The sequence below is a fragment of the Kogia breviceps genome, chromosome 6 (assembly GCF_026419965.1).
Source record: "Kogia breviceps isolate mKogBre1 chromosome 6, mKogBre1 haplotype 1, whole genome shotgun sequence".
In the NCBI taxonomy this organism is placed as follows: domain Eukaryota; kingdom Metazoa; phylum Chordata; class Mammalia; order Artiodactyla; family Physeteridae; genus Kogia; species Kogia breviceps.
In genome coordinates, this window is record NC_081315.1 from 68,997,563 (window position 1) to 69,024,219 (window position 26,657).

At 36.1% G+C, this 26,657-nt stretch overlaps 1 protein-coding gene across 8 annotated transcripts in view; it reads left to right on the top strand.

Annotated features, from left to right (window-relative positions):
- The window catches only part of TLL1 (tolloid like 1), a 261,648-nt gene that overhangs the window by 231,682 nt on the left and 3,309 nt on the right, over positions 1 to 26,657 (top strand). For 4 of the 8 annotated variants that reach the window (XM_067036943.1, XM_067036944.1, XM_059065869.2 and 1 more), the window contains 2 exons: positions 18,779 to 18,992; positions 24,877 to 25,127. In XM_067036943.1, coding sequence (XP_066893044.1) covers positions 18,779 to 18,992; positions 24,877 to 25,127 — 465 coding nt within the window. Of the gene's footprint in view, positions 1 to 14,799; positions 14,827 to 18,778; positions 18,993 to 24,876; positions 25,716 to 26,657 lie in introns of those variants that run through there. The other 4 variants (XM_059065868.2, XM_067036946.1, XM_067036942.1 and 1 more) reach the window with 4 other exon arrangements.

A 26,657-nucleotide genomic window follows, 5' to 3' on the forward strand; every position in this document is an offset into this window, starting at 1 on the left:
TATTGAGCATCCCTTTCAATTCTAGGACAGTCTGCTTCTTTACAAATTACAGACAAATATTCCACTTGAAGATCAGGAGAGTCTGTTCAACAATGCTCATACATTCTAGTATCCTAAGAAGATAATTTTTAGAAGGAAAGGAGCTGTAATGCAACTATTGATCTTTGTTTTAAGTATTTGACTTTGTGATCTTTGTAGAAGTAGTTACAGTCTAAGCCAGAATATTAACATACATCAGAATTAACCTGGAAGACTTGTTAAAACACATTTTTGCCACTCCAAGGTTTCTGAATCAGAGCGTAATATTGATTCCACTCTCTTATTTCATTAATCATGTTTATATAAAACCTGACTCACAATATCACTCTAACAATCAGGATCAGTACAAAGTGTGTTGTCACAGATTAGCTACCAACTTCAAGTGATATTTGAATTCTATACTTTTTAACTCTTACCATTTTGACATTATTGTTGCTTACGTTTACTATTTTTGTCTCCCTTCTTGTAATACAACTGTTAATGAATCTTATCTACTTTAAAACTGAAACCACTATCTGTTACAGATCTCAGCCAATGGACATTTGGCCAGCACTGTTTGTAACATTCAAACTATTCAATTACCTACCTATATGTTTTGACATTTATTATACAGGAGATTTGATCAAGATATATCGTTTAAAATAAATGCATTTTGTTTGGTTTCTCTAGGATCCTTAATTTTCAAGGAGGAACTTGAGCCCAAACTAAATTTGGAAAATAGATTCCAAGGCAACTTGGAAAATTCTGAAATCTATTAATCCTGTTAGGTCAAGAGCTGCTGATATATACTCAGTTCCAAGCTAGTTTCTTTATAGGCCAAGGCAAAAAAGAAAAGGCAAAGAAAAGATCTGGTGTCCTTGTGTGCACCATGGAGCTTTTTTTACAACTCATATTTACTCCTCTTACCTTAGGCCGTGTGGAAAACTAAGAAAGCATTTCTAAATATTTTACTTATTCATACAGAAGCAAAGAAAAGGAAATTGTCCCTGAAGACAATTCCATGACATATTTTTTTAAAACACCTTGTTTATGAATTTTGAGAGTCTTACTGTTCTTTCTAACCCAGATATTCCTTTAACTTAACATAGAGTTGTATTGAGTGATGTGCAAGTAGTCGCTTATGGGTATAAGCAAGCCTCTTTCACTGCATCTGAGATAACCATTATTTTAGTTAATTTGGTTTATTTGTAAGACTACAAATTAATATTATTTAGGTTATTTAGATAATCTTGCCATTATGGAATATAAGAGGAATTACAATAAAATTCAGTACCCTTTGTGAGATACAAGCATTCTTGTGCATAGTATTTATTTACCGTAGTGTGGTTATCTATATCTAGTGGACAATAATTATGTGTAAGGACTGAACTATCAGTAGTGGTAGTTTATTACTGATTTATGGAAATTTAAGACTTCTGGCATTAACATGCAATTATTACCTTTTATGCACTGTTCTAGTTATCTACTGCTTCATAATAAACTAACCCAAAACTTCATGACTTAAAACAAGAACCATTTTATTATATCCCATGGTTTGGTGAGGAAGAGGTCATGATTTGAGGAATGCTTTGCTAGCAATTCTTCAGTTGCCCATGGCATTGATTGAGGTCAGTAAGTGATATTCACCTGGGGCATGGTCTGGTTGGGAGGGTCAAGTTGGCTTTAATTTTATGTCTATCACCTTGGTAGGGAGGGCTAGAAGGCTGACTTATCTGGGACAATCAGAGCACCTACACATGACCATTCTAGCCTGGTAGTCTCAGGGGAATCATTCCCTTTACATGGAAGTTCTGGATCCCCAAAAAGAGTGTTCCAAGAGGCCCAGGGGAATACCTAAGTAGCTTCTGAACATTACCTCTATGCATTCTATGGTAAGCAAATCAAAAAAGCTAACCAATATTGAAGGAGAAGAATATTAGACTTCATGACTCAATGGGAGAAGTAGCAAAGAATGTGTAGCCATCTTTAATCCCACACATGCATTTAAATGTATGAGACAGCATATATTCGGGAAAGTAAAGATGACACAAATGAGTTACTGACTATACTCTCCTGAGTAGTTTTCTCTAGGCAAAGTCCAAAATGTGCAGTCAGAATACTGTTAGGTTGTAGTATACCACCTAGTATACAAACAGGAAATATTCAAAGGTAATTTTTTTCTAATTCAATGCTAAATTTTATCCAGTAATATAAAATAACAATTTGAATACAATAACAACATAAATTATGTCTATACATAATGAACATACTCATTAATTTTTGTCTTTGTTTTTTGTTTTCTGTTGTTTTTTTTTTGTGGTATGCGGGCCTCTCACTGTTGTGGCCTCTCCCGTTGTGGAGCACAGGCTCTGGATGCGCAAGCTCAGTGGCCATGGCTCACGGGCCTAGCCACTCCTTGGCATATGGGTTCTTCCCAGACCAGGGCATGAACCTGTGTCCCCTGCATTGGCAGGCAGACTCTCAATGACTGCGCCACCAGGGAGGCCCTAATTTTTGTCTTTAAGTCATGAATTCCCTAGTATAAAGCAAAATATGAAAATCAAGTAGAATTATGTGTATGAGTCAATATAGCAGTTCTTGAGGATTTTTTTGTATTCTTGTATATACCTTCTCTTATCTTTATAAGACCCTGGAATATTATCTTCATATAAATTCAGTAACCTAGGGAGCTGGGATCCAGAGACCCTGGGAGTGTCATTTTTTAAAATTCTATAATAGTCACTCTCTCATATGAAATTCTACAAATAAAAATATGAATGTTCTTAAGTTTTCCATTTCTTGAAAATGCTCTTCAAATTGTAAAATGTAGCTTGGGCACATTTGTATCTATTAAAACTGTACTTAGGCTAAGACTGTGTGTATAGTTCCCAATGGTTTCAAAGTGGTATCTTGTATATTACCTGAAGTTGATGTCATAAATGACACTTATAGATAAGGAAGCAGTCCCAGGCAGTTTAGATGACTTGGAAAGTTTATAAAGGTAGTAGGAGTCTAACTACCTTCAAGCCCAAGCATTCTGCCTCTACAGAAAAATCTTATTTTTCCTTATAGCATCCTTCATCAGAGAAGAAAGAGATCCATAATTGCTGTGTACACTTAAGCAATAATTTAAATGGAAAATAATCATATTTCCTAATATGATTAGGAACATTTGTTAGGATAACATCCTAACAAAATTACAATGATTAAATAAATGATTAAACAAATATACAGCAGAGACTTGTGTCTAGATCCTAGCACTTCTACTTACTAGTTGTGTTATCATGGGATGATACTTATCATTTTAAAACCTTGATTTCTTCTTCTGGAAATTGAAGCTGCTGTTTACGAATTTTGTGTGTATACAAAATGAACTTGTATATAACTTATTTGGCACAGTGCTTTATTAAGTGCCAATAAACACTGCTGTATGATATAATAATAATCATAATTTTGATAATAATCTAAATTTTTTTTATTTTTATTGAAAATTCAACCATGATCAAGTTTTTGTGTAGCCTTATCAATTTGAAATTCAATCCTTAGTAATCCACCGATTGTTTAGTGGAATATTGTTTAGCCTCCGTGTGTTTGTGTTTTTTGTAGTTTTTTTCTTATTATTGATTTCTAGTCTCAAAGTGTTGTGATCTGAAAAGATGCTTGATATGATTTCAGTTTTCTTAAATTATCCTGAGACTTGTTTTGTAGGCTAGCATGTGACCTACCCTGGAGAATGTTCCAATGTGCACTTGAAAAGAATGTGTTCTGCGGCTTTCAGATGGAGTGTTCTCTACATATCTATTAAGTCCATCTGATCTAATGGGTAGTTTAAGGCCAGCGTTTTCAGATTCATTTTCTATCTGGATGATCTGTCCATTGATGTAAGTGAGGTGTTTAAGTCCCCTACTATTATTGGGTTACTGTCAATTTCTCCCTTTATGTCTGTTCATATTTGCTTTATATATTCAATATTTAGGTGCTCCTATGCTGGTTGCATATATATTCACAATTGTTATATCTTCTTCTTGGATTGATCCCTTCATCATTATGTAGTGTCTTTGTCTCCTGTAACAGTCTTTATCTTAAAATCTATTTTGTTTGCTATAAGTATTACTACTCCAACTTTCTTTTGATTTCTATTTGCATGGAATACTTTTTTCCATCCCCTCACTTTCAGTCTATGTATGCCTATGTTTTGCTTTTTTCTTTTTGGCCATGCCACATGGCTCTCAGGATCTTAATTCTCCAACCCAGTCCCCTTTCAGTGGAAGCACAGAGTCCTAGCCACTGCACCACCAGGGATTTCCCAGTCTATGTGTGTCTTTAAATCTGAAGTGAGACTCTTGTAGGCAGCAAATGTGTGGGTCCTGTTTTGGTATCCATTCAGCGATTCTGTGTCTTTTGGCTGGAGCAATTAGTCCATTTACATTTAAGGTAATTATTGATATGCATGTTTTGTTGCCACTTTGTTAATGGTTTGGGGGGTTGTTTTTGTGGGTCTTTTTTTTTCTTCTTTTTTCCCTTCTCTTGTGATTTGATGACTGTGTTTAGTATTATGTCTTTAGAGTCCTTTTCCTTTTTTGTGTGCATATCTATTATAGATTTTTGGTTTACAGTTACCACAGGTTTTTTTTATAGCAGTCTATGTATATATGTGATTTTTTTAAATTTGCTGATCTCTTAATTTCAAATGCATTTTTAAATCCCTGCATTTGTACTCTCCTCTCATCATGATTACTGTTTTGGGTATCATATTTTACATCTAATTCTTTTGTGTATCCCTTAACTGCTTACTCTGACTATGGATGATTTTACTAGTTTTGTCTTTTAAACTCCTTACTAGCTTGTATGTGTATGATTTCCTATCTTTGCTGTATGTTGGCCTTTACTGGCAAACTTTTTCATTTTGTAATTTTCTTGTTTCGAATTGTGGCCTTTTTTTTTTTTTTTTGCCTAGACAGGTTCCTTTAACATTTGTTGTAAAGCTGGTTTGGTGGTGCTGAATTATTTTCACTTTTTCTTGTCTATAAAGTTTTTGATTTCTCCATCAAATCTAAACAAGAACCTTGCTGGGTAGAGTATTCTTGGGTGGAAATTTTTCTCTTTCATCACTTTAAATATATTGTGCCACTCCCTTCTGGCCTGCAGTTTCTGCTGAAAAAATCAGCTTATAGTCTTATGGGAGTTCCCTTGTATGTTATTTGTTGTTTTTCCCTTACTCCTTTTAATATTCTCTCTTTATCTTTTTGTCATTTTTTAACACCTTTATTGGAGTATAATTGCTTTACAGTGGTGTGTTAGTTTCTGCTTTACAACAAAGTAAATCAGTTATACATATACATATGTTCCCATATCTCTTCCCTCTTGTGTCTCCCTCCCTCCCACCCTACCTATCCCACCCTTCTAGGTGGTCACAAACCACCAAGATGATCTCCCAGTGCTATGTGGCTGCTTCCCACTGGCTATCTATTTTACGTTTGGTAGTGTATATATGTCCATGCCACTCTCTCACTATGTCCCAGCTTACCCTTCCCCCTCCGCATATCCTCAAGTCCATTCTCTAGTAGGTCTGTATCTTTATTCCTGTCTTACCCCTAGGTTCTTCATGACCTTTTTTTTTTTCCCCTTAGATTCCATATATATGTGTTAGCATATGGTAATTGTTTTTCTCTTTCTGACTTATTTCACTCAATATGACAGACTCTAGGTCCATCCACCTCACTACAAATAACTCAATTTCGTTTCTTTTTATGGCTGAGTAATATTCCATTGTGAATATGTGCCACATCTTCTTTATCCATTCATCTGTTGATGGACACTTATGTTGCTTCCATGTCCTGGATATTGTAAATAGAGCAGCAATGAATATTGTGGTACATAACTCTTTTTGAATTATGGTTTTCTCAGGGTATATGCCTAGTAGTGGGATTGCTGGGTCCTATGGAAGTTCTACTTTTAGTTTTCTAAGGAACAGCCATACTGTTCTCCATAGTGGCTGTATCAATGTACATTCCCACCAACAGTGCAAGAGTGTTCCTTTTTCTCCACACTCTCTCCATCATTTATTGTTTGTAGGTTTTTTGATGATGGCCATTCTGACCAGTGTGAGATGATATCTCATTGTAGTTTTGATTTGCATTTCTATAATGATTAATGATGTTGAGCATTCTTTCATGTGTTAGTTGGCAGTCTGTATATCTTTGGAGAAACGTCTATTTAGATATTCTGCCCATTTTTGGATTGGGTCATTTGTTTTTTTGTTAATGAGCTGCATAAGCTGCTTGTAAATTTTGGAGATTAACCCTTTGTCAGTTGCTTCATTTGCAAATATTTTCTCCAATTCTGAAGTTTGTCTTTTGGCCTTGTCCATGGTTTCCTTTGTTGTGCAAAAGTTTTTAAGTTTCATTAGGTCCCATTTGTTTATTTTTGTTTTTATTTTCATTTCTCTAGGAGGTGGGTCAAAAAGGATTTTGCTGTGATTTATGTCTGTTTTGCCTATTTATGTCTATATTTAGACTGTTTTGCCTATGTTTTTCTCTAAGACTTTGATAGTGTCTGGCCTTACATTTAGGTCTTTAATCCATTTTGAGTTTATTTTTGTGTATGGTGCTAGAGAGTGTTCTAATTTCATACTTTTATATGTACCTGTCCAGTTTTCCCAGCACCACTTATTGAAGAGGCTGTCTTTTCTCCACTGTATTTTCATGCCTCCTTTATCAAACATAAGGTGACCATATGTGTGTGGATTTATTCCTGGGCTTTCCATCCTGTTCCATAGATCTATATTTCTGGTTTTGTGCCAGTACCATACTGTCTTGATTACTGTAGCTTTGTAGTATAGTCTGAAATCAGGGAGCCTGATTCCTCCAGCCCCATTTTTCGTTCTAAAGATGGCTTTGACTATTCAGGTTCTTGTGTGTTTCCATACAAATTATGAAATGTTTTGTTCTACTTCTGTGAAAAATGCCAGTGGTACTTTGATAGGGATTGCTTGAATGTGTAGATTGCTTTGGGTAGTAGAGTCATTTTCACAATATTGATTTTTCCAATCCAAGAACATGGTATATCTCTCCATCTATTTGTATCATCTTTAATTTCTTTCATCAGAGTCATAATTTTCTGCATACAGCTCTTTTGTCTCCTTAGGCAGGTTTATTCCTAGATATTTTGTTGTTTTTGTTGCAACGGTAATGGAAGTGTTTTCTTAAATTCACTGTCAGATTTTTCATCATTAGTGTATAGAAATGATAGAGATTTCTGTGTATTAATTTTGTATCCTGCTACTTTACCAAATTCATTGATTAGCTCTAGTAGTTTTCTGGTAGCATCCTTAATATTCTCTATGTATAGTATCATGTCATCTGCAAACAGTGACAGCTTTACTTCTTCTTTTCCAATTTGGATTCCTTTTATTTCTTTTTCTTCTCTGATTGCTGTGGCTAAAACTTCCAAAAGTATGTTGAATAATAGTGGTGAGAGTGGGCAACCTTGTCTTGTTCCTGATCTTAGTGGAAATTGTTTCAGTTTTTCACCATTGAGGACGATGTTGGCTCTGGGTTTTTCATAGATGGCCTTTATTATGTTGAGGAAAGTTCCCTCTATGCCTACTTTCTGCAGGGTTTTTATCATAAATAGGTATTAAATTTTGTCGAAAGCTTTCTCTGCATCTATTGAGATGATATTTTGGTTTTTCTCCTTCAATTTGTTACTATGGTATATCACGTTGATTGATTTGCGTATATTGAAGAATCCTTGCATTCCTGGAATAAACCCCACTTGATCATGGTGTATGATCCTTTTAATGTGCTGTTGGATTCTGTTTGCTAGTATTTTGTTGAGGATTTTTGCATTTATGTTCATCAGTGATATTGGCCTGTAGTTTTCTTTCTTTGTGACGTCTTTGTCTGGTTTTGGTATCAGGGTGATGGTGGCCTCGTCAAATGAGTTTCAGAGTGTTCCTCCCTCTGCTATATTTTGGAAGAGTGTTAGCTCTTCTCTAAATGTTTGATAGAATTCTCCTGTGAAGCCATCTGGTCCTGGGCTTTTGTTTATTGGAAGACTTTTAATCACAGTTTCAATTTCAGTGCTTGTGACTGGTCTGTTCATATTTCCTATTTCTTCCTGGTTCAGTCTCAGCACATTGTGCATTTCTAAGAATTTATCCTTTTCTTCCAGGTTGTCTGTTTTATTGGCATTGATTTGCTTGTAGTAATCTCTCATGATCTTTTGTATTTCTGCAGTGTCAGTTGTTACTTCCCCTTTTGCATTTCTAATTCTATTGATTTGAGTCTTCTCCCTTTTTTTCTTGATGAGTCTGGCTGATGGTTTATCAATTTTGTTTATCTTCTCAAAGAACCAGCATTTAGTTTTATTGATCTTTGCTATCATTTCCTTCATTTCTTTTTCATTTATTTCTGATCTGATCTTTACGATTTCTTTCCTTCTGCTAACTTTGAAGGTTTTTTTGTTCTTCTTTCTCTAATTGCTTTAGGAGCAAGGTTAGGCTGTTCATTAGAGATGTTTCCTGTTTCTTAAGGTAGGATTGTATTGCTATAAACTTCCCTCTTTGAACTGCTTTCACTGCATCCCATAGGTTTTGGGTCATCGTGTTTTCACTGTTATTTGTCTCTAGGTATTTTTTAAATTTCCTCTTTGATTTCTCAGTGATCTCTTGGTTTTTAAGTAGTGTACTGTTTAGCCTCCATGTGTTTGTATTTTTTACAGATCTTTTCCTGTAATTGATATCTAGTCTCATAGCACTGTGGTCAGAAAAGATACTTGATACGATTTCAACTTTCTTAAATTTGCCAAGGCTAGATTTGTGACCCAAGATATGATCTATCCTGGAGAATGTTCCATGAGCACTTGAGAAAAATGTGTATTCTGGTTTTTTTTTGGATGGAATCTCCTATAAATATCAATTAAGTCCATCTTCTTTAATGTATCATATAAAACTCGTGTTTCCTTATTTATTTTCATTTTGAATGATCTGTCCATTGGTGAAAATGGGGTGTTAAAATACCCTACTATGATTGTGTTAGTGTCGATTTCCCCTTTTATGGCTGTTAGTATTTGCCTTATGTATTGAGGTGCTCCTATGTTGGGTGCATAAATATTTACAATTGTTATATCTTCTTCTTGGATCGATACCTTGATCATTATGTAGTGTCCTTCTTTGTCTCTTGTAATAGTTTTTATTTTAAAGTCTATTTTGTCTGATATGAGAATTGCTACTCCAGCTTTCTTTTTATTTCCATTTGCATGGAATATCTTTTTCCATCCTCTCACTTTCAATCTGTATGTGTCCCTAGGTGTGAAGTGGGTCTCTTGTAGACAGCATATATATGAGTCTTGTTTTTGTATTCATTCAGCCAATCTGTGTCTTTTGGTTGGAGCATTTAATCCATTTACATTTAAGGTAATTATCGATATGTATGTTCCTATCACCATTTTCTTAATTGTTTTGGGTTTGTTATTGTAGGTCTTTTCCTTCTCCTGTGTTTGTTGCCTAGAAAATTTCCTTTAACATTTGTTGTAAAGCTGGTTTGGTGGTGCTGAACTCTCTCAGTTTTTGCTTCTCTGTAAAGATTTTAATTTCTCCATCAAATCTGGATGAGATCCTTGCTGGGTAGAGTAACCTTGGCTGTAGGCTTTTCTCCTTCATCACTTGAAATATGTCCTGCCACTCCCTTCTGGCTTGCAGAGTTTCTGCTGAAAAATCAGCTGTTAACCTTATGGGGATTCCTTTGTGTGTTATTTGTTGTTTTCCCCTTGCTGCTTTTAATATGTTTTCTTTGTATTTAATTTTTGACAGTTTGATTAATATGTGTCTTGGCATGTTTCTCCTTGGATTTATCCTGTACGGGACTGTCTGTGCTTCCTGGAATTGATTAAGTATTTCCTTTCCCAAATTAGGGAAGTTTTCAACTATAATCTCTTCAAATATTTTCTCAGTCCCTTTCTTTTTCTCTTCTTCTAGGAACCCTATTATTTGAATGTTTGTGTGTTTAATATTGTCCCAGAGGTCTCTGAAACTGTCCTCAGTTCTTTTCATTCTTTTTTCTTTATTTTGCTCTGCAGTAGTTATTTCCACTATTTTATCTTCAGGTCACGTATCCGTTCTTCTGCCTCAGTTATTCTGCTATTGATACCTTCTAGAGTATTTTAATTTCATTTATTGTGTTGTTCACCATTGCTTGTTTTCTCTTTAGCTCTTCTAAGGTCCTTGTTAAATGTTTCTTGCATTTTCTCTATTCTATTTCCAGGATTTTGGATCATCTTTACTATCATTATTCTGAATTCTTTTTGAGGTAGAATGCCTATTTCCTCTTCATTTGTTAGGTCTGGTGGCTTTTTCCTTGCTCCTTCATCTGCTGTCTTTTTTTCTGTCTTCTCATTTTGCTATCTTACTGTGTTTGGGGTCTCCTTTTTGCAGGCTGCAGGTTCGTTGTTCCTGTTGTATTTGGCATCTGTCCACAGTGGCTAAAGTTGTTTCAGTGCATTGTGTAGGCTTCCTGGAGGAGGGGACTAGTGCCTGTGCTCTGGTGGATGAAGCTGGATCTTGTCTTTCTGGCAGGCAAGTCCACGTCTGGTGGTGTGTTTTGGGGTGTCTGTGGCCTTATTATGATTTTAGGCAGCCTCTCTGCTAATGGATGGGGCTGTGTTCCTGTCTTGCTAGTTGTTTGGCATTGGGTGTCCAGCACTGTAGCTTGCTGGTCGTTGAGTGAACCTTGGTCTTGGTGTTGAGATGGAGATCTCTGGGAGATTTTAGCCATTTGATATTACATGGAGCTGGGAGGTCTCTTGTGGACCAGTGTCCTGATGTTTGCTCTCCAATCTCAGAGGCACAGCACTGACTCCTGGCTGGAGCACCAAGAGCCTTTCATCCACACAGCTCAAAATAAAAGGGTGAAAAATTAGAAAGAAATAAAGAAACAGCATAAAATAAAATAAAGATAAAATAAAATAAAGTTATTAAAATAAAAAATAATTATAAAAACAATTTTAAAAACTAAAGAAAAAAGTAAAAGAGAAAAAAAGAACGGATGGGTACAATCCTAGGAGAACTGGTGAAAGCAAAGCTGTACAGACAAAATCTTACACATAAGCATACACATACACACTCACAAAAAGAGGAGAAGGGGAGAAAATAATATATCTTGCTCCCAAAGTCCACCTCCTCAATTTGGGATGATTTGTTGTCTATTCAGTTATTCCACAGATGCAGCGTACATCAAGTTGATTGTGGAGCTTCCATCCGCTGTTTCTGAGGCTGCTGGGAGAGATTTCCCTTTCTCTTCCTTGTTTGCAAAGCTCCCGGGGCTCAGCTTTGGATTTGGACCTGCCTCTTCATGTAGGTCGCCTGAGGGCGTCTGTTCTTCACTCAGACAGGATGAGGTTAAAGGAGCACCTGATTCAGAGGATCTGGCTCACTCAGGCCATGGGGAGGAAGGGGTACGGATTTGGGGTGAGCCTGTGGCAGCAGAGGCCAGCATGACGTTGCACCAGTCTGAGGCACGCTGTGTGGTCTCCAGGAGAAGTTGTCCCTGGATCACGGGACATTGGCAGTGGCAGTCTGCACAGGCTCCTGGGAGGGGAGGTGTGGACAGTGACCTGTGCTCGCACACAGGCTTCTTGGTGACTGCAGCAGCAGCCTTAGCGTTTCATGCCCATCTCTGGTCTCTGTGCTGATAGCCTCAGCTCGCGCCTGTCTCTGGAGCTCCTTTAAGCAGCACTCTTAATCCTGTCTCTTCGTGCACCAGGAAACAAAGAGGGAAGAAAAAGTCTCTTGTCTCTTTGGCAACTCCAGACTTTTTCACAGAGTCCTTCCTGGCTAGTCGTGGCGCACTAGGCCCCTTCAGGCTGTGTTCATGCCGCCAACCCCAGTCCTCTCCCTGGGATCTGGCCGAAGCCCGAGCCTCAGCTCCCAGCCCCCACCTGCCCTGGCGGGTGAGCAGACAAGCCTCTGGGGCTGGTGAGTGCTGGTCAGCACCTATCCTCCATGTGGGAATCTCTTCACTTTGCCCTCCCTGTGGCTGCGCTCTCTTCTGCCGTTCCAAAGCTCCCCCCTCCTCCACCCACAGTCTCTGCCTACAAAGGGGCTTCCTAGTGTGTGGAAACCTTTCCTCCTTCATGGCTCCCTCCCAGTGGTGCAAGTCCCGTCCCTATTCTTCTGTCTCTGTTTTTTTTTTTTTCTTTTGCCCTACCCAGGTACGTTGGGAGTTTCTTGCCTTTTGGGAGGTCTGAGGTCTTCTGCCAGCATTTAGTAGGTGTTCTATAGGAGCAGTTCCACATGTATATTTCTGATGTAGCTTGTGGGGAGTAAGGTGATCTCCGTGCCTTACTCTTCAGCCATCTTCTCAAGACCCCCTTTTTGTCACTTTAATTACAATGTGTTTTGGAGTGTTTGGTGTGTTCCTCTTTCAGTTAATCCTATATGTGACTCTGCACTTCCTGGACTTGGATGACTGTTTCGTTTCCCATGTTAAGGAAGTTTTCAGCTATTATGTCTTAAAATTCATTATCAGCCCCTTTCTCTTCTCCTTCTGAGACTGTAATGCAAATATTAGTACACTTGTTGTTGTTCCAGTGGTCTCTTAAACTGTCCTCATTTCTTTACATTCTTTTTTCTTTTCTCTGTTCATCCTCAGTGATTTCCACTACCCTATCTTCCAGCTTGCTGATCTGTTTCTCTATCATTTAGCCTACACTTGATTCCTTCTATTGTATTTTTCATTTCAGTTATAATACTTTTCATCTCTGTTTGGTTGTTCTAACTCCTTGTTTAAACCTTCTAGCTTCTCATTTTGTGCATCATTCTCCTCCTAAGTTCTTTGATTATCATTACAATCACTACCTTGAACCCTTTCTCAGGTAGATTGCCTAGCTCCACTTCATTTGGTTCTTCTGGGGCTTTTATTTTGTTCCTTCATCTGGAACATGTTCCTCTGTCACTTCATTTTGCCTAAGTTGCTGTTTTTATTTTTATTTTTATGTATCTAGTAGGTTGGTTACGTTTCCTCATCTTGGAGAAGGGACCTTTTGCAAATGTCCTATGTGTTCCAGCAGTGTGCTCCCTTCTTGTCACCCAAGCTATATGCTCTAGAAGTTCTCCCTATTAGGCCTGCATGTGTCCTTCAGTTGTGGCAGGCTGACTATGTGGGTAGACTGTTAGGCTTGTTTGGACCCTGGTCTGGTTGGTTGCTTGGACCTGCCTTGTGTGGAGGCTGCCAGCTGCTGGTTGGTGGGGCCTGGTCACAAGGCAGCTAGCTGCAGAACCCTGGGGAGCCCCAAGTCTAGTGCTGGCTTACTAATGGGAAGAGTTATGGTCCATAAGACTCCGGGGCTGTTGCCCACACACTAGTGGGTGAAACCAGGTCCTGGTGTTAATGCTGGACTACTGGCAGGCAGAATCAGGTTCTGGAGTCTGGTTACAGGGCCCAGGAGTCCCAGAGCTGATATAAGATCACTAGTGGGAGGGGTGGGAGCAATTCCTGAAACACAGGTGGGTACTGGGTCTGGGGTGTTCTGGAGTTTGTGTTGGCCTGCTACTGGGCAGGGGCAGGGCCCAGCTGGTCCCAGGGCAGGGTCTGGCTTGCTGTGGGCAGGTTAGGTCCACAGGTTATGGGATTGTGGTTTTCTTACACCAGTTTTCTGATCCCTGGTGGGAGAGGCTGATCCAGAGGCTAGGCCAGGCTTCCTGGAGGGCAGCATCAGGGCCCAGAGGATTCTGAATCTGGTGCCTTCTCACTGGTGTGTAGAGCTGGGTCCTGGCCGTCTACTGGGCAGGGCTGTGTCCAGTGGGCTGTGGGCTCAGGAGGTCTTTAGGAAGCCTGTCTGTTGCTGGGTTTGGCCAGTCATTGCACAAAGAATGGACATCGTTGTGTTCCAGTAAAAGTTTAATTACAAAAAAGCAGGCTTCAAGCCAGATGTCCTCTATTGGACTTAGTTTCTTGACTGAACTAATAAAGTTATGGATAAAAGAGTTTGAAATCATGCAGTTATAAGTGTTTGTCCTCATTTCCCCTGAGAATCAGAGGGTGAAAATATTTGACCTTACTTTCTATGGTAGGCAGAATAATGCTCCCCATTCCCCAAAGATGACCTTGTCCTAGTCCCCAGAAAAGTGTGTTTTATTGAGTCACTAAGTATGTGTTAATTTGCTAGAGCAGCAATAGGAAACTAATATATTTGCCTTGTTTTTAGAGTGTGTATTTGTGTGTGTGTGTGTGTGTGTGTGTGTGTTTGTGTTTAATCATGAGATGCTAAATGCATGATAACAGTTTTAAAGTAAAAGAAACCTTGGTTGAAAGATACTTGGAAAAAGTCTTCCTACTAGAACAGGGATAAAGTTCTGAATGAATAAAGGGATAAAGTTCTATCATTCCTGGCTTCACCCTTTCTTAGTTCTGAGAGGCTCAACTGATCATTAGATTTCTGATACTTTTTTCATATTCTGAATTACTCTTCATTAAAAACAAAATAAAACAAATGAAACAGAAATAAAGTTCTAGGCATAGGAGCACACAACAATAGGCTAATACATTTATGTCATTTTTATTTTATTTATCATATCTTAAAGCTTTGCTAAGTATATAGTTGTAATTTACAGCTTCATATATGGGATATTTGGAAAACAAAACACCCACAAGTGTTATATAATTCTCCACCATAAATCCATTATAAGTATATTTGATCACTGTTATAGAGTATTCATGGGAAAGAAAGGTCTTTTGAATCAGAAGACTGGGGTTTATATTCCACTGTGCCTTTTTTTTCCAGTGGCCTCTAATCCTTCCATAATCTTGTGGGAAACCAAATGATAGTTCTCACCGAAGGGAGGAAAAGGCGAAGGATGGCTAGAACTCTGGAGCTCTGAATTTCATCTCACAACTGCTCACATTGTATCATTCTCTTTTATTCTCTTAGTTTAAATCTTAGCTTAATCAAAGCTAAGATTTATTATTTACTTTTTAAAATTTATTTTTTAATAAAAAATATTTATTATTTATTAAAATCATTATTTATTATTTAATTCTCTTAGTTTAAAGCTTAGCATTAATCAAACCTAAGCATTATCATTTTATTATCTTGTCCTTGTGAATGTATCTTGTCTCTTGCAAATGTGACTTTGAATGGCCTTATCCTTTAGCCAGTGCCTGTATTTTCAGTAAAAGTACCTCTACAGATGTTCATATGAGGAAGCTGCATATGGAAGCTTGGCTGGTGGCCAGGAAGGTAGATTAGGCTTGCTTGGATATTCCAGAAACACACAGTTATTCTTTCCAGAGCTTAAAATGAAAGTTTAATTTTATTCCTTTTGAATGAAACTCCTTAAATGCATTAGAATTTCTTACTAGAACTTACTGTTATTCACTCTTTTTGGTCTTTCTAAAACCCGGATTATGAACCTTAAAATCATAGAAATATAATCATGGAGTGAATAAGGTTTAAACATTTGAATACCAAACTGTCTGTAAAGTCTGAGTGTAAACGCTTAAGAAAAATATTTTAAAGTCCCCCCCAAAGAAGGCAGTGTTTCAGCAGAAATCAGAGTTCCTTACAGCTCCATACATCAGCTTTTCTGTTCTCTCTCCATTGTAAAGTTGAAGGACTTTGGGGGAAACTTTTTTGGTAATCTAAGTGTCTTCTAGGGAGACATTTCTGTGCCATTGGTTCCTGGTGGCTGGAAATTTTCACATTCTACATCATTTAGAAATAGAGATTCATGGCTCAGAAAGTGTGATAGAATAAAGTAATAAATTGTGTATCTCAAGTTATCTTTGGGGACTCTAAAAACTGTTTTTAAAGATTTTCTATTTTCCCATGGAATCCTATAACATCATTCTATGGCCTAGAAATATTTTATATTAAGGCAAAGTCACTATGTATGGAGGGGTCTCCACGTGGATGTCTCTATGATATCACAGGGCTGATTTATGAGATCTCAGCATGTGAATTTGTCACATTTTTCTTGTGTGTGGTGGAGCATTTGGTTAAGCTGACTTCTGGAAAAGGACCAAAAGGACCACCTAATCTTTGCAGCTGACCTAACAAGCTGCTATTTATTCTAAGAAAATTCAACAGTACTTTAATGAATGAGAGTTATTTGCATCGTTGAGAATGTGTCAGCTACAAAAGCTTTGCCTAATCTGACTCTTATAGAGTCAATCTGATTCCATTAGTAATTTAATAAAAAGCTGGAGCCAATTGACTCCAGACCAGGTGTCAGTATGCCCCCAGCCCACTAGTTCAATGCCACCTTGTGTTGTATTGCTCTGCTCTGTAAAATATGTTATGACTTACTCCAGAAATCCTGCATTTATTTCATTAGAGAATGAAGTAGTCACTTAGTTATCTCATTCACTTAGTTTTCAATAGACCAAACAATGGACTGAACATTTGTGGTCTGTAAATTCTGATCCCATTTTTAACTTTTACTTAAAGGATAAGCTTTAGAATGCCATTAGCCCCATCATTCTTAAAATTTTCTCTTGTACACAGTAGGTTTCTCTGCTCTTTATATTTATAGATGAATGGTTCTAAAGCCCATTCAAAAGAGACAAGTATTCAACATGCAACAGTTTTCAGATATTGTTATATTTCTTTTTAAACAATATTTATCTTATTATTTAGAAGCTTGGTTGCATATTTAGCTAAAAAAAAAACTCTTGGTGCAGTTAAGCTGATTTTCTCTTATTGCTTTCTTAACAGTTACAAACTGATATTAAGGCTGTTTATGTGTACACAAACATAATAGAAGCTGACTGAGTACCATCTTATGAGAGGCAGATAACCAGAAGTTTTGGTTTGCCATGTTTACGTTGTTTCCATTCATGGGATTGGCCATAAACTGGGTTTAGGTAATTAGGTAGATGAATGGACATCCTTATCCAGACATCCATTCAGCGTCTTCTATAGTCCATGCACTGTGTGTCTACTCTGCTTCACTCTCTGCCACTAGATTACAGAGATTAATAAGTGACAAACCCTTTGGTGATGGTGTACTTTGAATGTTGTGCTTCAGATTAAATAAACTCTGCTAAAGTCTCCTTGTTCACTGTATTTTTCTGCACTGTGTTTGTTTCCAGTGAGATTCTTTATGCTGTATTTAATCTTTTTTGAACTAGCCAGAGTCATTGGTTGAATGAAGTAAATATTCCTTTTTACTCATAATAATTATAGCAAATAGTGATTCACTAATGCTTATTGGTTATAACATTTTAATTTATATTTTTAAGTAGGGCACAGTGGAATGAGACATGAGAGATCAGCCCTCTTCCTTTTCTTTTGTCTCTTCACTCTTTTCTCCTACTCCCTAATTAATATAAATTGATTCCTTCATTTCTTCCCTTACTCCTCTAAAGTCAGAAGTGAGAGCAGATGGTAGTGTGGTTGGAATAGATAAATGTGGTCAACAGTGAGGGAGAACCAGTCTTAGCCACTTTTTTCTTTCAAAAATACAAAATGTACGCTTTAAATTGAGAATTATAATCACTTCACAAAACTGCATTAAAGAAAACATGTATGTAGAAAGTTTATGTACAAATATTTTATGCTGTAGGGATTGTAGCAAAATTAATACATTTCAAGCATATTTTATATTTCCTTCAATTTATTTTATTTTTTTTTTAGCTTTGCTCTATAGACTTAAGTAGGAGTGATGGTTTATATCTTGAATATATGATGGTTTTTATGGGGAATGGAAAAAGCCGTAATTGGCAATGGCAAATAACCTAGAATCCCGGAATTATTAATAGTTTGGACAATTACTATTTTCAGTCAGTCTCAATTAAACTTTCCATTGTTATACTTAATGTGTTAAATATTTAATAAACTTTTATTTTAAGAATTTGCTACACATAAAAAAACATACTAGGGCTTCCCTGGTGGCGCAGTGGTTGAGAGTCCGCCTGCCGATGCAGGGGAAGCGGGTTCGTGCCCCGGTCCGGGAGGATTCCACATGCCGTGGAGTGGCTGGGCCCCTGAGCCATGGCCGCTGAGCCTGCGCGTCCGGAGCCTGTGCTGCGCGTCCGGAGCCTGTGCTGCGCAACGGGAGAGGCCACAGCAGTGGGAGGCCCACGTATCGCAAAAAAAAAAAAAAAAAAAAAAAAAGCATGCTAAACTTTGCAAGACCCCAAATATTAAAATAAGTGTACCATCTCTCTGAAAAGTTAATTTAAAATAATCTAGCCTAAAGTCATATTCATATGGGTTGTAAGATCTAAATAAAGAAATGTATAATGAAAAATCCCTTTGTGTTATGTATTCTATTAAGATTTACTACATTTAATTTTTGTGAAATTAATTACTTGTTTAATTATTTTATGGGGTTTTCTTTTTAATTTAAGAGTTCGATGGTATGATGATGTTCAGTAGTTTATGATCATTAATACTATAAGGAATCATTTTTTAAATATAATTGTTTAAAATTTTCTGATGCATTAAGAATAAATTCAGAATAAAATATCATTTGTTATTATAATTTGTCTAATTGCAATAGTAGAATTAGTTGCAATAGTCAAATAGTACAATAGAATTTCACATGAAGTTATTACATTGTTTTCCTCATTATAAAGTCTTCCTAAAGACTTTATATTCTATTGATTTCACACCCCTTTCAATAATGTGCTAGATGGATTGAATCATTTGCATTGACTGGACATATTATTCTGTATTTCTGCTCCAAAAAAAAGAACCCATTTTGAGTGATATGTGGCTTTTTTATTTTTTTCCCATTTCTTTCTTTCTTTTTTAATAGGTCTTTAGTGAGTTTGAGATTGAGCAGCATCAAGAATGTGCTTATGATCACTTGGAAGTATTTGATGGAGAAACGGAAAAATCACCAATTCTTGGACGACTGTGTGGGAACAGGATACCAGAACCCCTTGTGGCTACTGGAAATAAAATGTTTGTTCGGTTTGTTTCTGATGCATCTGTTCAAAGAAAAGGCTTTCAAGCCACACATTCTACAGGTCAGTAAATTAGGGGATGCTTCTCTTTTCTGAGTAAGATCCAAGTTTCTCTTCTAGTGTATGCAGGGCATCTGTAACAGGATTATAAACGAATCAGAAGAAGTCTCACTGAAGCACTGTGTGAAATGTTTGAGAACCACATAGCATCCTAACTAAATATCTTTGTAGCTGTTGAACTAATTAAAAGAAACATAATAGTTTGATCAGATTCATGTTCAGTGTGGTATGATCAAGAAGAACTATCTCTAAATATTTATATGGTGTATTCCATGTTAACTTTAGCAGTTTGATTTATATGTTATATTTAACAGATAGAAATCTATAGCTTGGAATTCAAAATTTTTGTTTTTGCTAAAATGCTACTTGTTTAGCTAACTTTCACATTAATATATTTTTGAAAACCAAATTTGGAATTTAACTCTCTGTTTTACAGAGCCTTATTTTTTTCCCTTTTATTTGGTAGGCAACACAATCTTCTCCCTAATCCTAATCCCTAATTTGACTCTTACAGATTCCAGCCATAATGGAAGTCTTTAAGAAATAAAATATAATTTAGAAAAATATGGAAAACTTTAAGCAAAAATGTCAAGTAACTTTTTTATAATTTGGAGCAAATTTATAATATATTCCATAAATGTCCAGTAAATATCCTGTTTTTATTCAGTTTAAAAAAAAAAAAAAAAAAATCAATCATATTTACTGAAATCATTTAGCTTATAGTGACACCTAGTGGCAGTTCTAATGCCAAAACTATTGACACACAAATCTATCTCGATGTAAAAGGCAGTGTAATAGGCTACAAATTCATCAATGAAACAATTTTAGTAAAGTAATTTTTGTCATGGTTTCCTGATTATTGTTTTCTCCTTTCACTTTCCTTTTATTTTAGAAATCATAACTTTATTCCATTGCCCAATATTATTTTCCACTCTAGTATATTATGAGCATTAGATTTATATTGAAGTCTATTTGTGAGAAAGTGGGTATTGTCTGATTCATGCTAGTAATGACTGGACTCATAAAAAATACAAAGTATTTCTCATGATTAATATAAATATTCTGGTTTGAGAAAAATCTTTCATGGATTAAAAAATTTCATACTAATGAAGGATTTTTTTATACACTTGATGTTTGTTCTTTAAATATTTTCCTGATAACTTGTCACACATTGAAGGAATGGAAAAATTGGACTCATGACTTGATCAATATTTTTATGAAGCACAGAGTTAATGGCACATTTTTTAAAAATAATCGTGGCTGTCACAGGTTCTAAGAATGGAGTGTAAAAATATGTTATCAAAATTCTTGAAATAGCTGATACACTATTTTAAAATTACTTACCTATAAATTCCTCTGTCTTAGTTTCATAAAAACCTACTTTTATAGTTTCTCTTTTTATCTTTACCTTTACCTTAAATCTCAAGTTTTCTTGCAGCTATATAACTCCATGACTCCTTAATTTGCACAGCCTCTGCTCTGGACCCTATTTCAGTGTTTGTATTTCCATTTAGAATCCACTGGTAGTATCTAATTATCTTATCATAGAGACCATATATTGAAATCCAATTGTATATATAGCATGCACTTTATATTTCAGGCACATACATATATATGTATGTGGGGTATGTAAATTACATACATTGAGTTCTCAAAAGAGCTATATGATGTATGAATTATTATCTTTATCTTCAGATCAAGAAATTTAAAATCTGAAGGATTAATTAATCTGCAAAGACTTCTAAAATTATATCAAAGCCTGGATTTTATCCTATTTCTGTTTCCAATGCTCATGTACTTTCTACTATGGTATATTTTCTCTTAACATAAACATTTTAGATTAGGAAGAAAACCAATACAAAACTGGATCACTGTTAATTGAAACAATAGAGACTGAATGCGTCCTTATTTGTCTTAATCAAATCTCTGTTCCAACTATCCAACTGAAAAGGCTCATTTTTTCTCCCTGTTTAGTTCAAATCCATTCAAATACCCACATGAGCAGCTTCAATCATATTTTGTAGGCAAAACATGATTCAGTCCTGTCATCTCAGAAATGAGGATTTTGAGACTAAGACTCAAATGAAACTGAAGTAGCACAAAAAAATAACAGTTAGAATTAAAGTCCTGGCCCCCCAACTCCTGCTCAGTTGTGCTCATCAAAATTTTTGGCATTACTTGTTTGTTTGTTTGCTTGTCTATTTCACGTGTAAATTTTTTCTCTCACTTAACCAGCTGTCTTTGAATTTTCTGGGTAGATTTTATTTACACTGTTACTTTCAAGTAGCCATACATGCTGAAATATTCTTATGTACTGCTTACTATTTAGATCTTTTGAAAGCTTTCTCTTTAACAAGTTTATTCCACAGTCTTTCGTGAAATATTTATTTGGTACCTGCTTTGAATAGACACTGTAAAGTATTAGTAATTCATAGCAAAAAAATTAGGAATTTTGTGGGAACTTATGAGAAAACAGAAGGAATTCCTGCCTTTTGACAGCTATAGTCTGATAAGTTAAACTTATGATTTTCAGTCAGTTTTTACCAACAAGACAGCCAAGTCCAGTACCACATCTGTCAATTTCTGCTAAATGTATAAAACATTTATTCATTATTTAAAGTTTTCTAGAATATATATAACTTTTATTAAGGGGCCCTGAAGTATACATTTTAATTCGCTTGAGTAAATTTATATTTCTATATACAATTTTAATTTTATCTGCAAGGAAAGCTTCTAATACTATGAATTTTGAAATTATGTGAAAAGAAATATTAATATTGCTTTATAGCTATTTTTTTACAAGTAATACTATCCAAATCAATGGGAAATGGACTTTATTGGAAAAAGTCCCTTTTTCCTCTAAAGGTAGGTCCAAATTCTAAGTCCAAATTTATTTTAATCAGGTAACAAATGGTGTTAGGCCAGCCTTAAATAAACTATTGAAGAAAAAAACTCAGTAAAAAAAAAAAATAACCTATATATTCTCTCAGAGGATAAGGCTAAAATACAGAGAAAGAGGGGGAGTGTGGAGAGAAAATATTTTAAAACATGGCATGTCAGGTAGGACTTTATTCTGCAGCAGAAAGCATCATCCTAATTTTAAAAATCAAATAATATATTACTGGGTTCCTTAGAAATTATTTTGATAGAACTTAATTAAATTATAGTGCCTAATAAAAGTATTTATTGCTCAAATTACAGGCCCTCACAGGGATTTAACACTTTGCCAGGAAATTAACAGAAGTCTTTCCAAATTAAAACAAGGGCCACCATTTCTGAAACATTTTAAGTCACTCTAAATTGTAGTTTAAGTCATTTGTTTTGAGTATTGTCATTTTCTAGAAGTTTTCAATAAAATCAAATAATGATGCCACACATTTCAGATTCACAAAGGCTTTGTGAAATCCTTTTGTTTAAATATTTCATTTCCTTCTTGATTTCTGTTCTGATCTGGGGTTGACAGAGAATTGTCTCCTTTGGATCCTGATTTGTTTTGCTACTTTGTTTCTCTGAAGTGGGCACACAGAAGCCAGTGCCTCTCCCACAGTCCACCCCTTCCTGGGTTGTGGAATAAAAGTAATACAAGTGCTGACAGTTGTAAACAAAACAAGTCACTCAATTATATCAAACTTTGAGAATAAGTTGAATTTTAAAAATATCTGTAAATGAGATTACACTGGTTTATACATTTATATATTGAATTCAGAAATACTTTCACAAAATATTTTACTGGCCTTCAAAAATATAATCCTTCCTTTCTGAAAACAGATTAATAGTGCTTAAATTGTTTTTCAATTTTTCTGGCTTTTCTTTTCATGCCTGAGTGGATCCCTAGGAGTATAGATGATGGCATTTAGATATTCTGACTAGAAAATAATAACAAAATGATGATTGTATATACTTATATGGCTTTTCCTATGTGCAAGGTATCCTTCAATGATTTTACATATATTAGTCCATCACTCTTCACCTAGACCCTATCATTTGAGTACTATGTATGATCCCCACTTTAGGAATGAAGTGGGGGACAAAGTCCCACAGCTGATGAAGCATAGAGCTCAGATTTGTACCCAGGCCATTTAGCTGTGGAGTTCTGTCACAGGGAGAGGACAATAATTCTTGGAATTACTGGGATAAGAGAAGCACCATGGTGGGAAAGGAAGGATGCTTGGCTTCCAGTATGTGACACGTAAGAGATGATTCCCTAGACTGATCAGATTTGCAGCTTTCCAGAGTGGTTCTAAGCACATGTGTTTCTTCACATGTTTACATTTGTAATTGTGGCACCTACATCAATAGATTGTGCAAGACACCCCACGTACCATCTGGAAGACAAAGGGACATCATTTAACATGATGGGGAAGCCATTCTCATGATTGAAACCCTAGTTGGAAGTTCTTTCATATGTTAGTTGCACAAAGGTCTCTGAATGTGCTGTTGTCTGTGACAATGCCCATAGTTTTGGTTGAGCCTACTTATATTCAAACACATCTAGATGGGGTTCCATCCTGGGAATTCAGAAATATTTTGTTACTTAAAATCACCAAACCACAATGTGGGTAAATCATATACAAATCTGAAAAATCTAAGAATTTTAGCTGTCCTAATTCACGTTCACTGGATGCTGCCAAGGACAATCTGGTCACAGATGACCACATCAAGGTTACAATTGTGTTTTGATAACCAGAGGCTTAGCTGTCCAAATCTTTCCACATTGGAATTTTGTTTTTGTTCCCTCCCAACTCATACCAGTTTTTTTTGGGACTTTCCTAGTTTTAGTACTGAAATTACTGTTTCCCGGGAACCTCTCAATCATTGGCAAATAAGAACAGAAAGAAACTCTACTTTCTCCTGACACTTTTCATATCCCTTTCTTTTTCTCCCTACCCCCAGCCATATGTTTGTATGTGTACTTGGTTGGAGGAGATATTGTAGACTTCTTCTACAATTTATTCTCTAGTCATTGTAAAATGTGGGAGCTCAGACTACAAAGAGTTCCTGAGAAAAATTTGAAAATTTTTATTCTCTAAATTACACTAACTGTAAATGTTACGCAGACTTATATATTTCTTTGATATATTTACCTCTAATGACAAAAGTAGTAACTGATAAAGCCTATATTTATTAATATCTCTCTGAAAAAGCCATAAAAAGAGCATTTTAAATTCCTTTGTTTATTAAAAACACAAAATATAACTGATGAGGTTCTGGAACTACAAAAATAACTACAATTAATGATGTGTGTATGCTTTTCCCAACCAAGTTAGATAAATATTTCTACCTAAGTAAAGTAATACTGGTCTGTATATTCTATGCAGAGAGTTCTATATGACACATATACACATACAGGAGTTTTATATATTTTGTTGATCTTTAAGTTATTTCTTATTCCTTTGGATTTTGGGTTCTTAAATTACTAAGATTAAACTCAAATTAAGACACTGACCTTTTTTCCATGAAAACAGTTATTTAAGACTGAAAACAATATGAGATATAACATTAAAAAAATGCATTGAGAGTTACTATATGGCAGGTACTGTTTTAAGTGATTTTCTTGTGTTAATTAAATCCTCAAAACTCACTAAGATATGTACTATTATTATCATCTGCACTTTACTCTTGACCACTTTACCCTATGGATCAGAGAAGTGATGTCACTTATCCAAAGTCACTGAGCTAGTAGGTATGGAGCTGAAATTCCAACCCAGCAGTCTCTTTAGGGCCTATAACAGTACCCACTATGCCATATGAATCTTCAAATATGGGGAACATAACTGATGGTGGAAATGAATACAGAAGTTAGAGAGTGGTTAGACTATATTAAAAGAGAAATTTGAATTGTTAAAGCTCATTGAGCTCACTTATTTCATTTTTCTTTCCTGAGCAGAGTGTGGTGGCAGGCTGAAAGTGGAATCAAAACCCAGAGATCTGTACTCACATGCTCAGTTTGGTGATAACAACTACCCAGGACAAGTTGACTGTGAATGGCTGTTAGTATCAGAACGGGGCTCTCGACTCGAGTTATCCTTCCAGATTTTTGAAGTGGAAGAAGAAGCTGACTGTGGCTATGACTATGTTGAGCTCTTTGATGGTCTCGATTCAACAGCAGTGGGGCTTGGTCGATTCTGTGGATCAGGGGTAAATACACTACCAGCAGGATACCATAGACATGATAAAAATGCCTATAAATTGGTGACTGATATGTGTAACATATGCAAATCAGCAGTGCTTTTACAAAATGGCTTGACAAGTTATAACATGCCTCGTCTTCCCTTACTTCTCCATCTCTAATGAATTTGCTTAATAATATTGAACAAGACAGATGAATTCAATAGCTATAAATTCTCATTACTGTCCACATCCTAACATTTTTAATTCATGTTTTTATTGTGCAATAAATATTTAAATGTTTAATTATCTAAAAGCAATATGCCTAAACACACACCTTTGACAATTTTGTAAGCTTCATAAATTAAAGTATAAAGCAAAAAGAATATGCACATCATTGGCATTCCTCTCTCAAAAATATATTTGGGGGCTTCCCTGGTGGCGCAGTGGTTGAGAATCCGCCTGCCGATGCGGGAGACACGGGTTCGTGCCCTGGTCCGGGAAGATCCCACATGCCGCGGAGCAACTGAGCCCGTGAGCCATGGCCGCTAGGCCTGCGCGTCCGGAGCCTGTGCTCCGCAACGGGAGAGGCCACAACAGTGAGAGGCCCGCATACCGCAAAAAAAAAAATAAAAAAAATAAAAAAAAAAAAAAAAAATATATATATATATATATATATATATATATTTGGTCAGTGGCAGTATCTACCATTGGTGTGGGGGTTTAGCCGGTACTGTTGAATGTTGCTCCATTGTAGTGGACACAGGACGGAGTACCAAACATAGGTCAGAGGGTGTCAACATGAGAAATAAAAAACAGGAAATCTTAAAGTTTTCTCAATGCTTTCCCCCCAGGATTCACTGCATTAACATCAAATGTTCTTCTGAATACATATTTTGTTCTGAAGCTATCAGTCCCATTTTTCAAATGTCTACCAGTGACTATTTCTTAAATAATATTGAACTCCTGTCCAAATAGCTACTGAAATGAAACAAAAATTATTCTTGGTACTTAGATTATTAAAGCAAGAAGGAATGGACGATTTGGATTCTGGAAGTGGCTCTGCCTCAGAGCACCTTCTTTTTTTTTTTTTTTTTAACATCTTTATTTGAGTATAGCTGTTTTTACAATAGTGTGTTAGTTTCTCCTTTACAACAAAGTGAATCAGTTATACATATACATATGTTCCCATATCTCTTCCGTCTTGCATCACCCTCCCTCCCACCCTCCCTATCCCACCCCTCTAGGTGGTCACAAAGCACAGAGGTGAACTCCCTGTGCTATGCGGCAGCTTCCCACTAGCTATCTAATTTACATTTGGTAGTGTGTATATGTCCCTGCCACTCTCCAGAGCACCTTCTGAAATAGATTTAATGTCCCTTTATCCTCTGTGAACCTCACTTTAATTACTTGTAAATCAAAGGAAATTGGCTTAAAATTTTTGGAAAAAAACACCCAGTTCCAGAACTTGGAAATAGACTTAAGTATGTTCAAAGCTCAGCTATATCACTGATCAGCCTTGTGATCTTGAGCAAGTCATCTGTTCTCTGAAACTCAAGT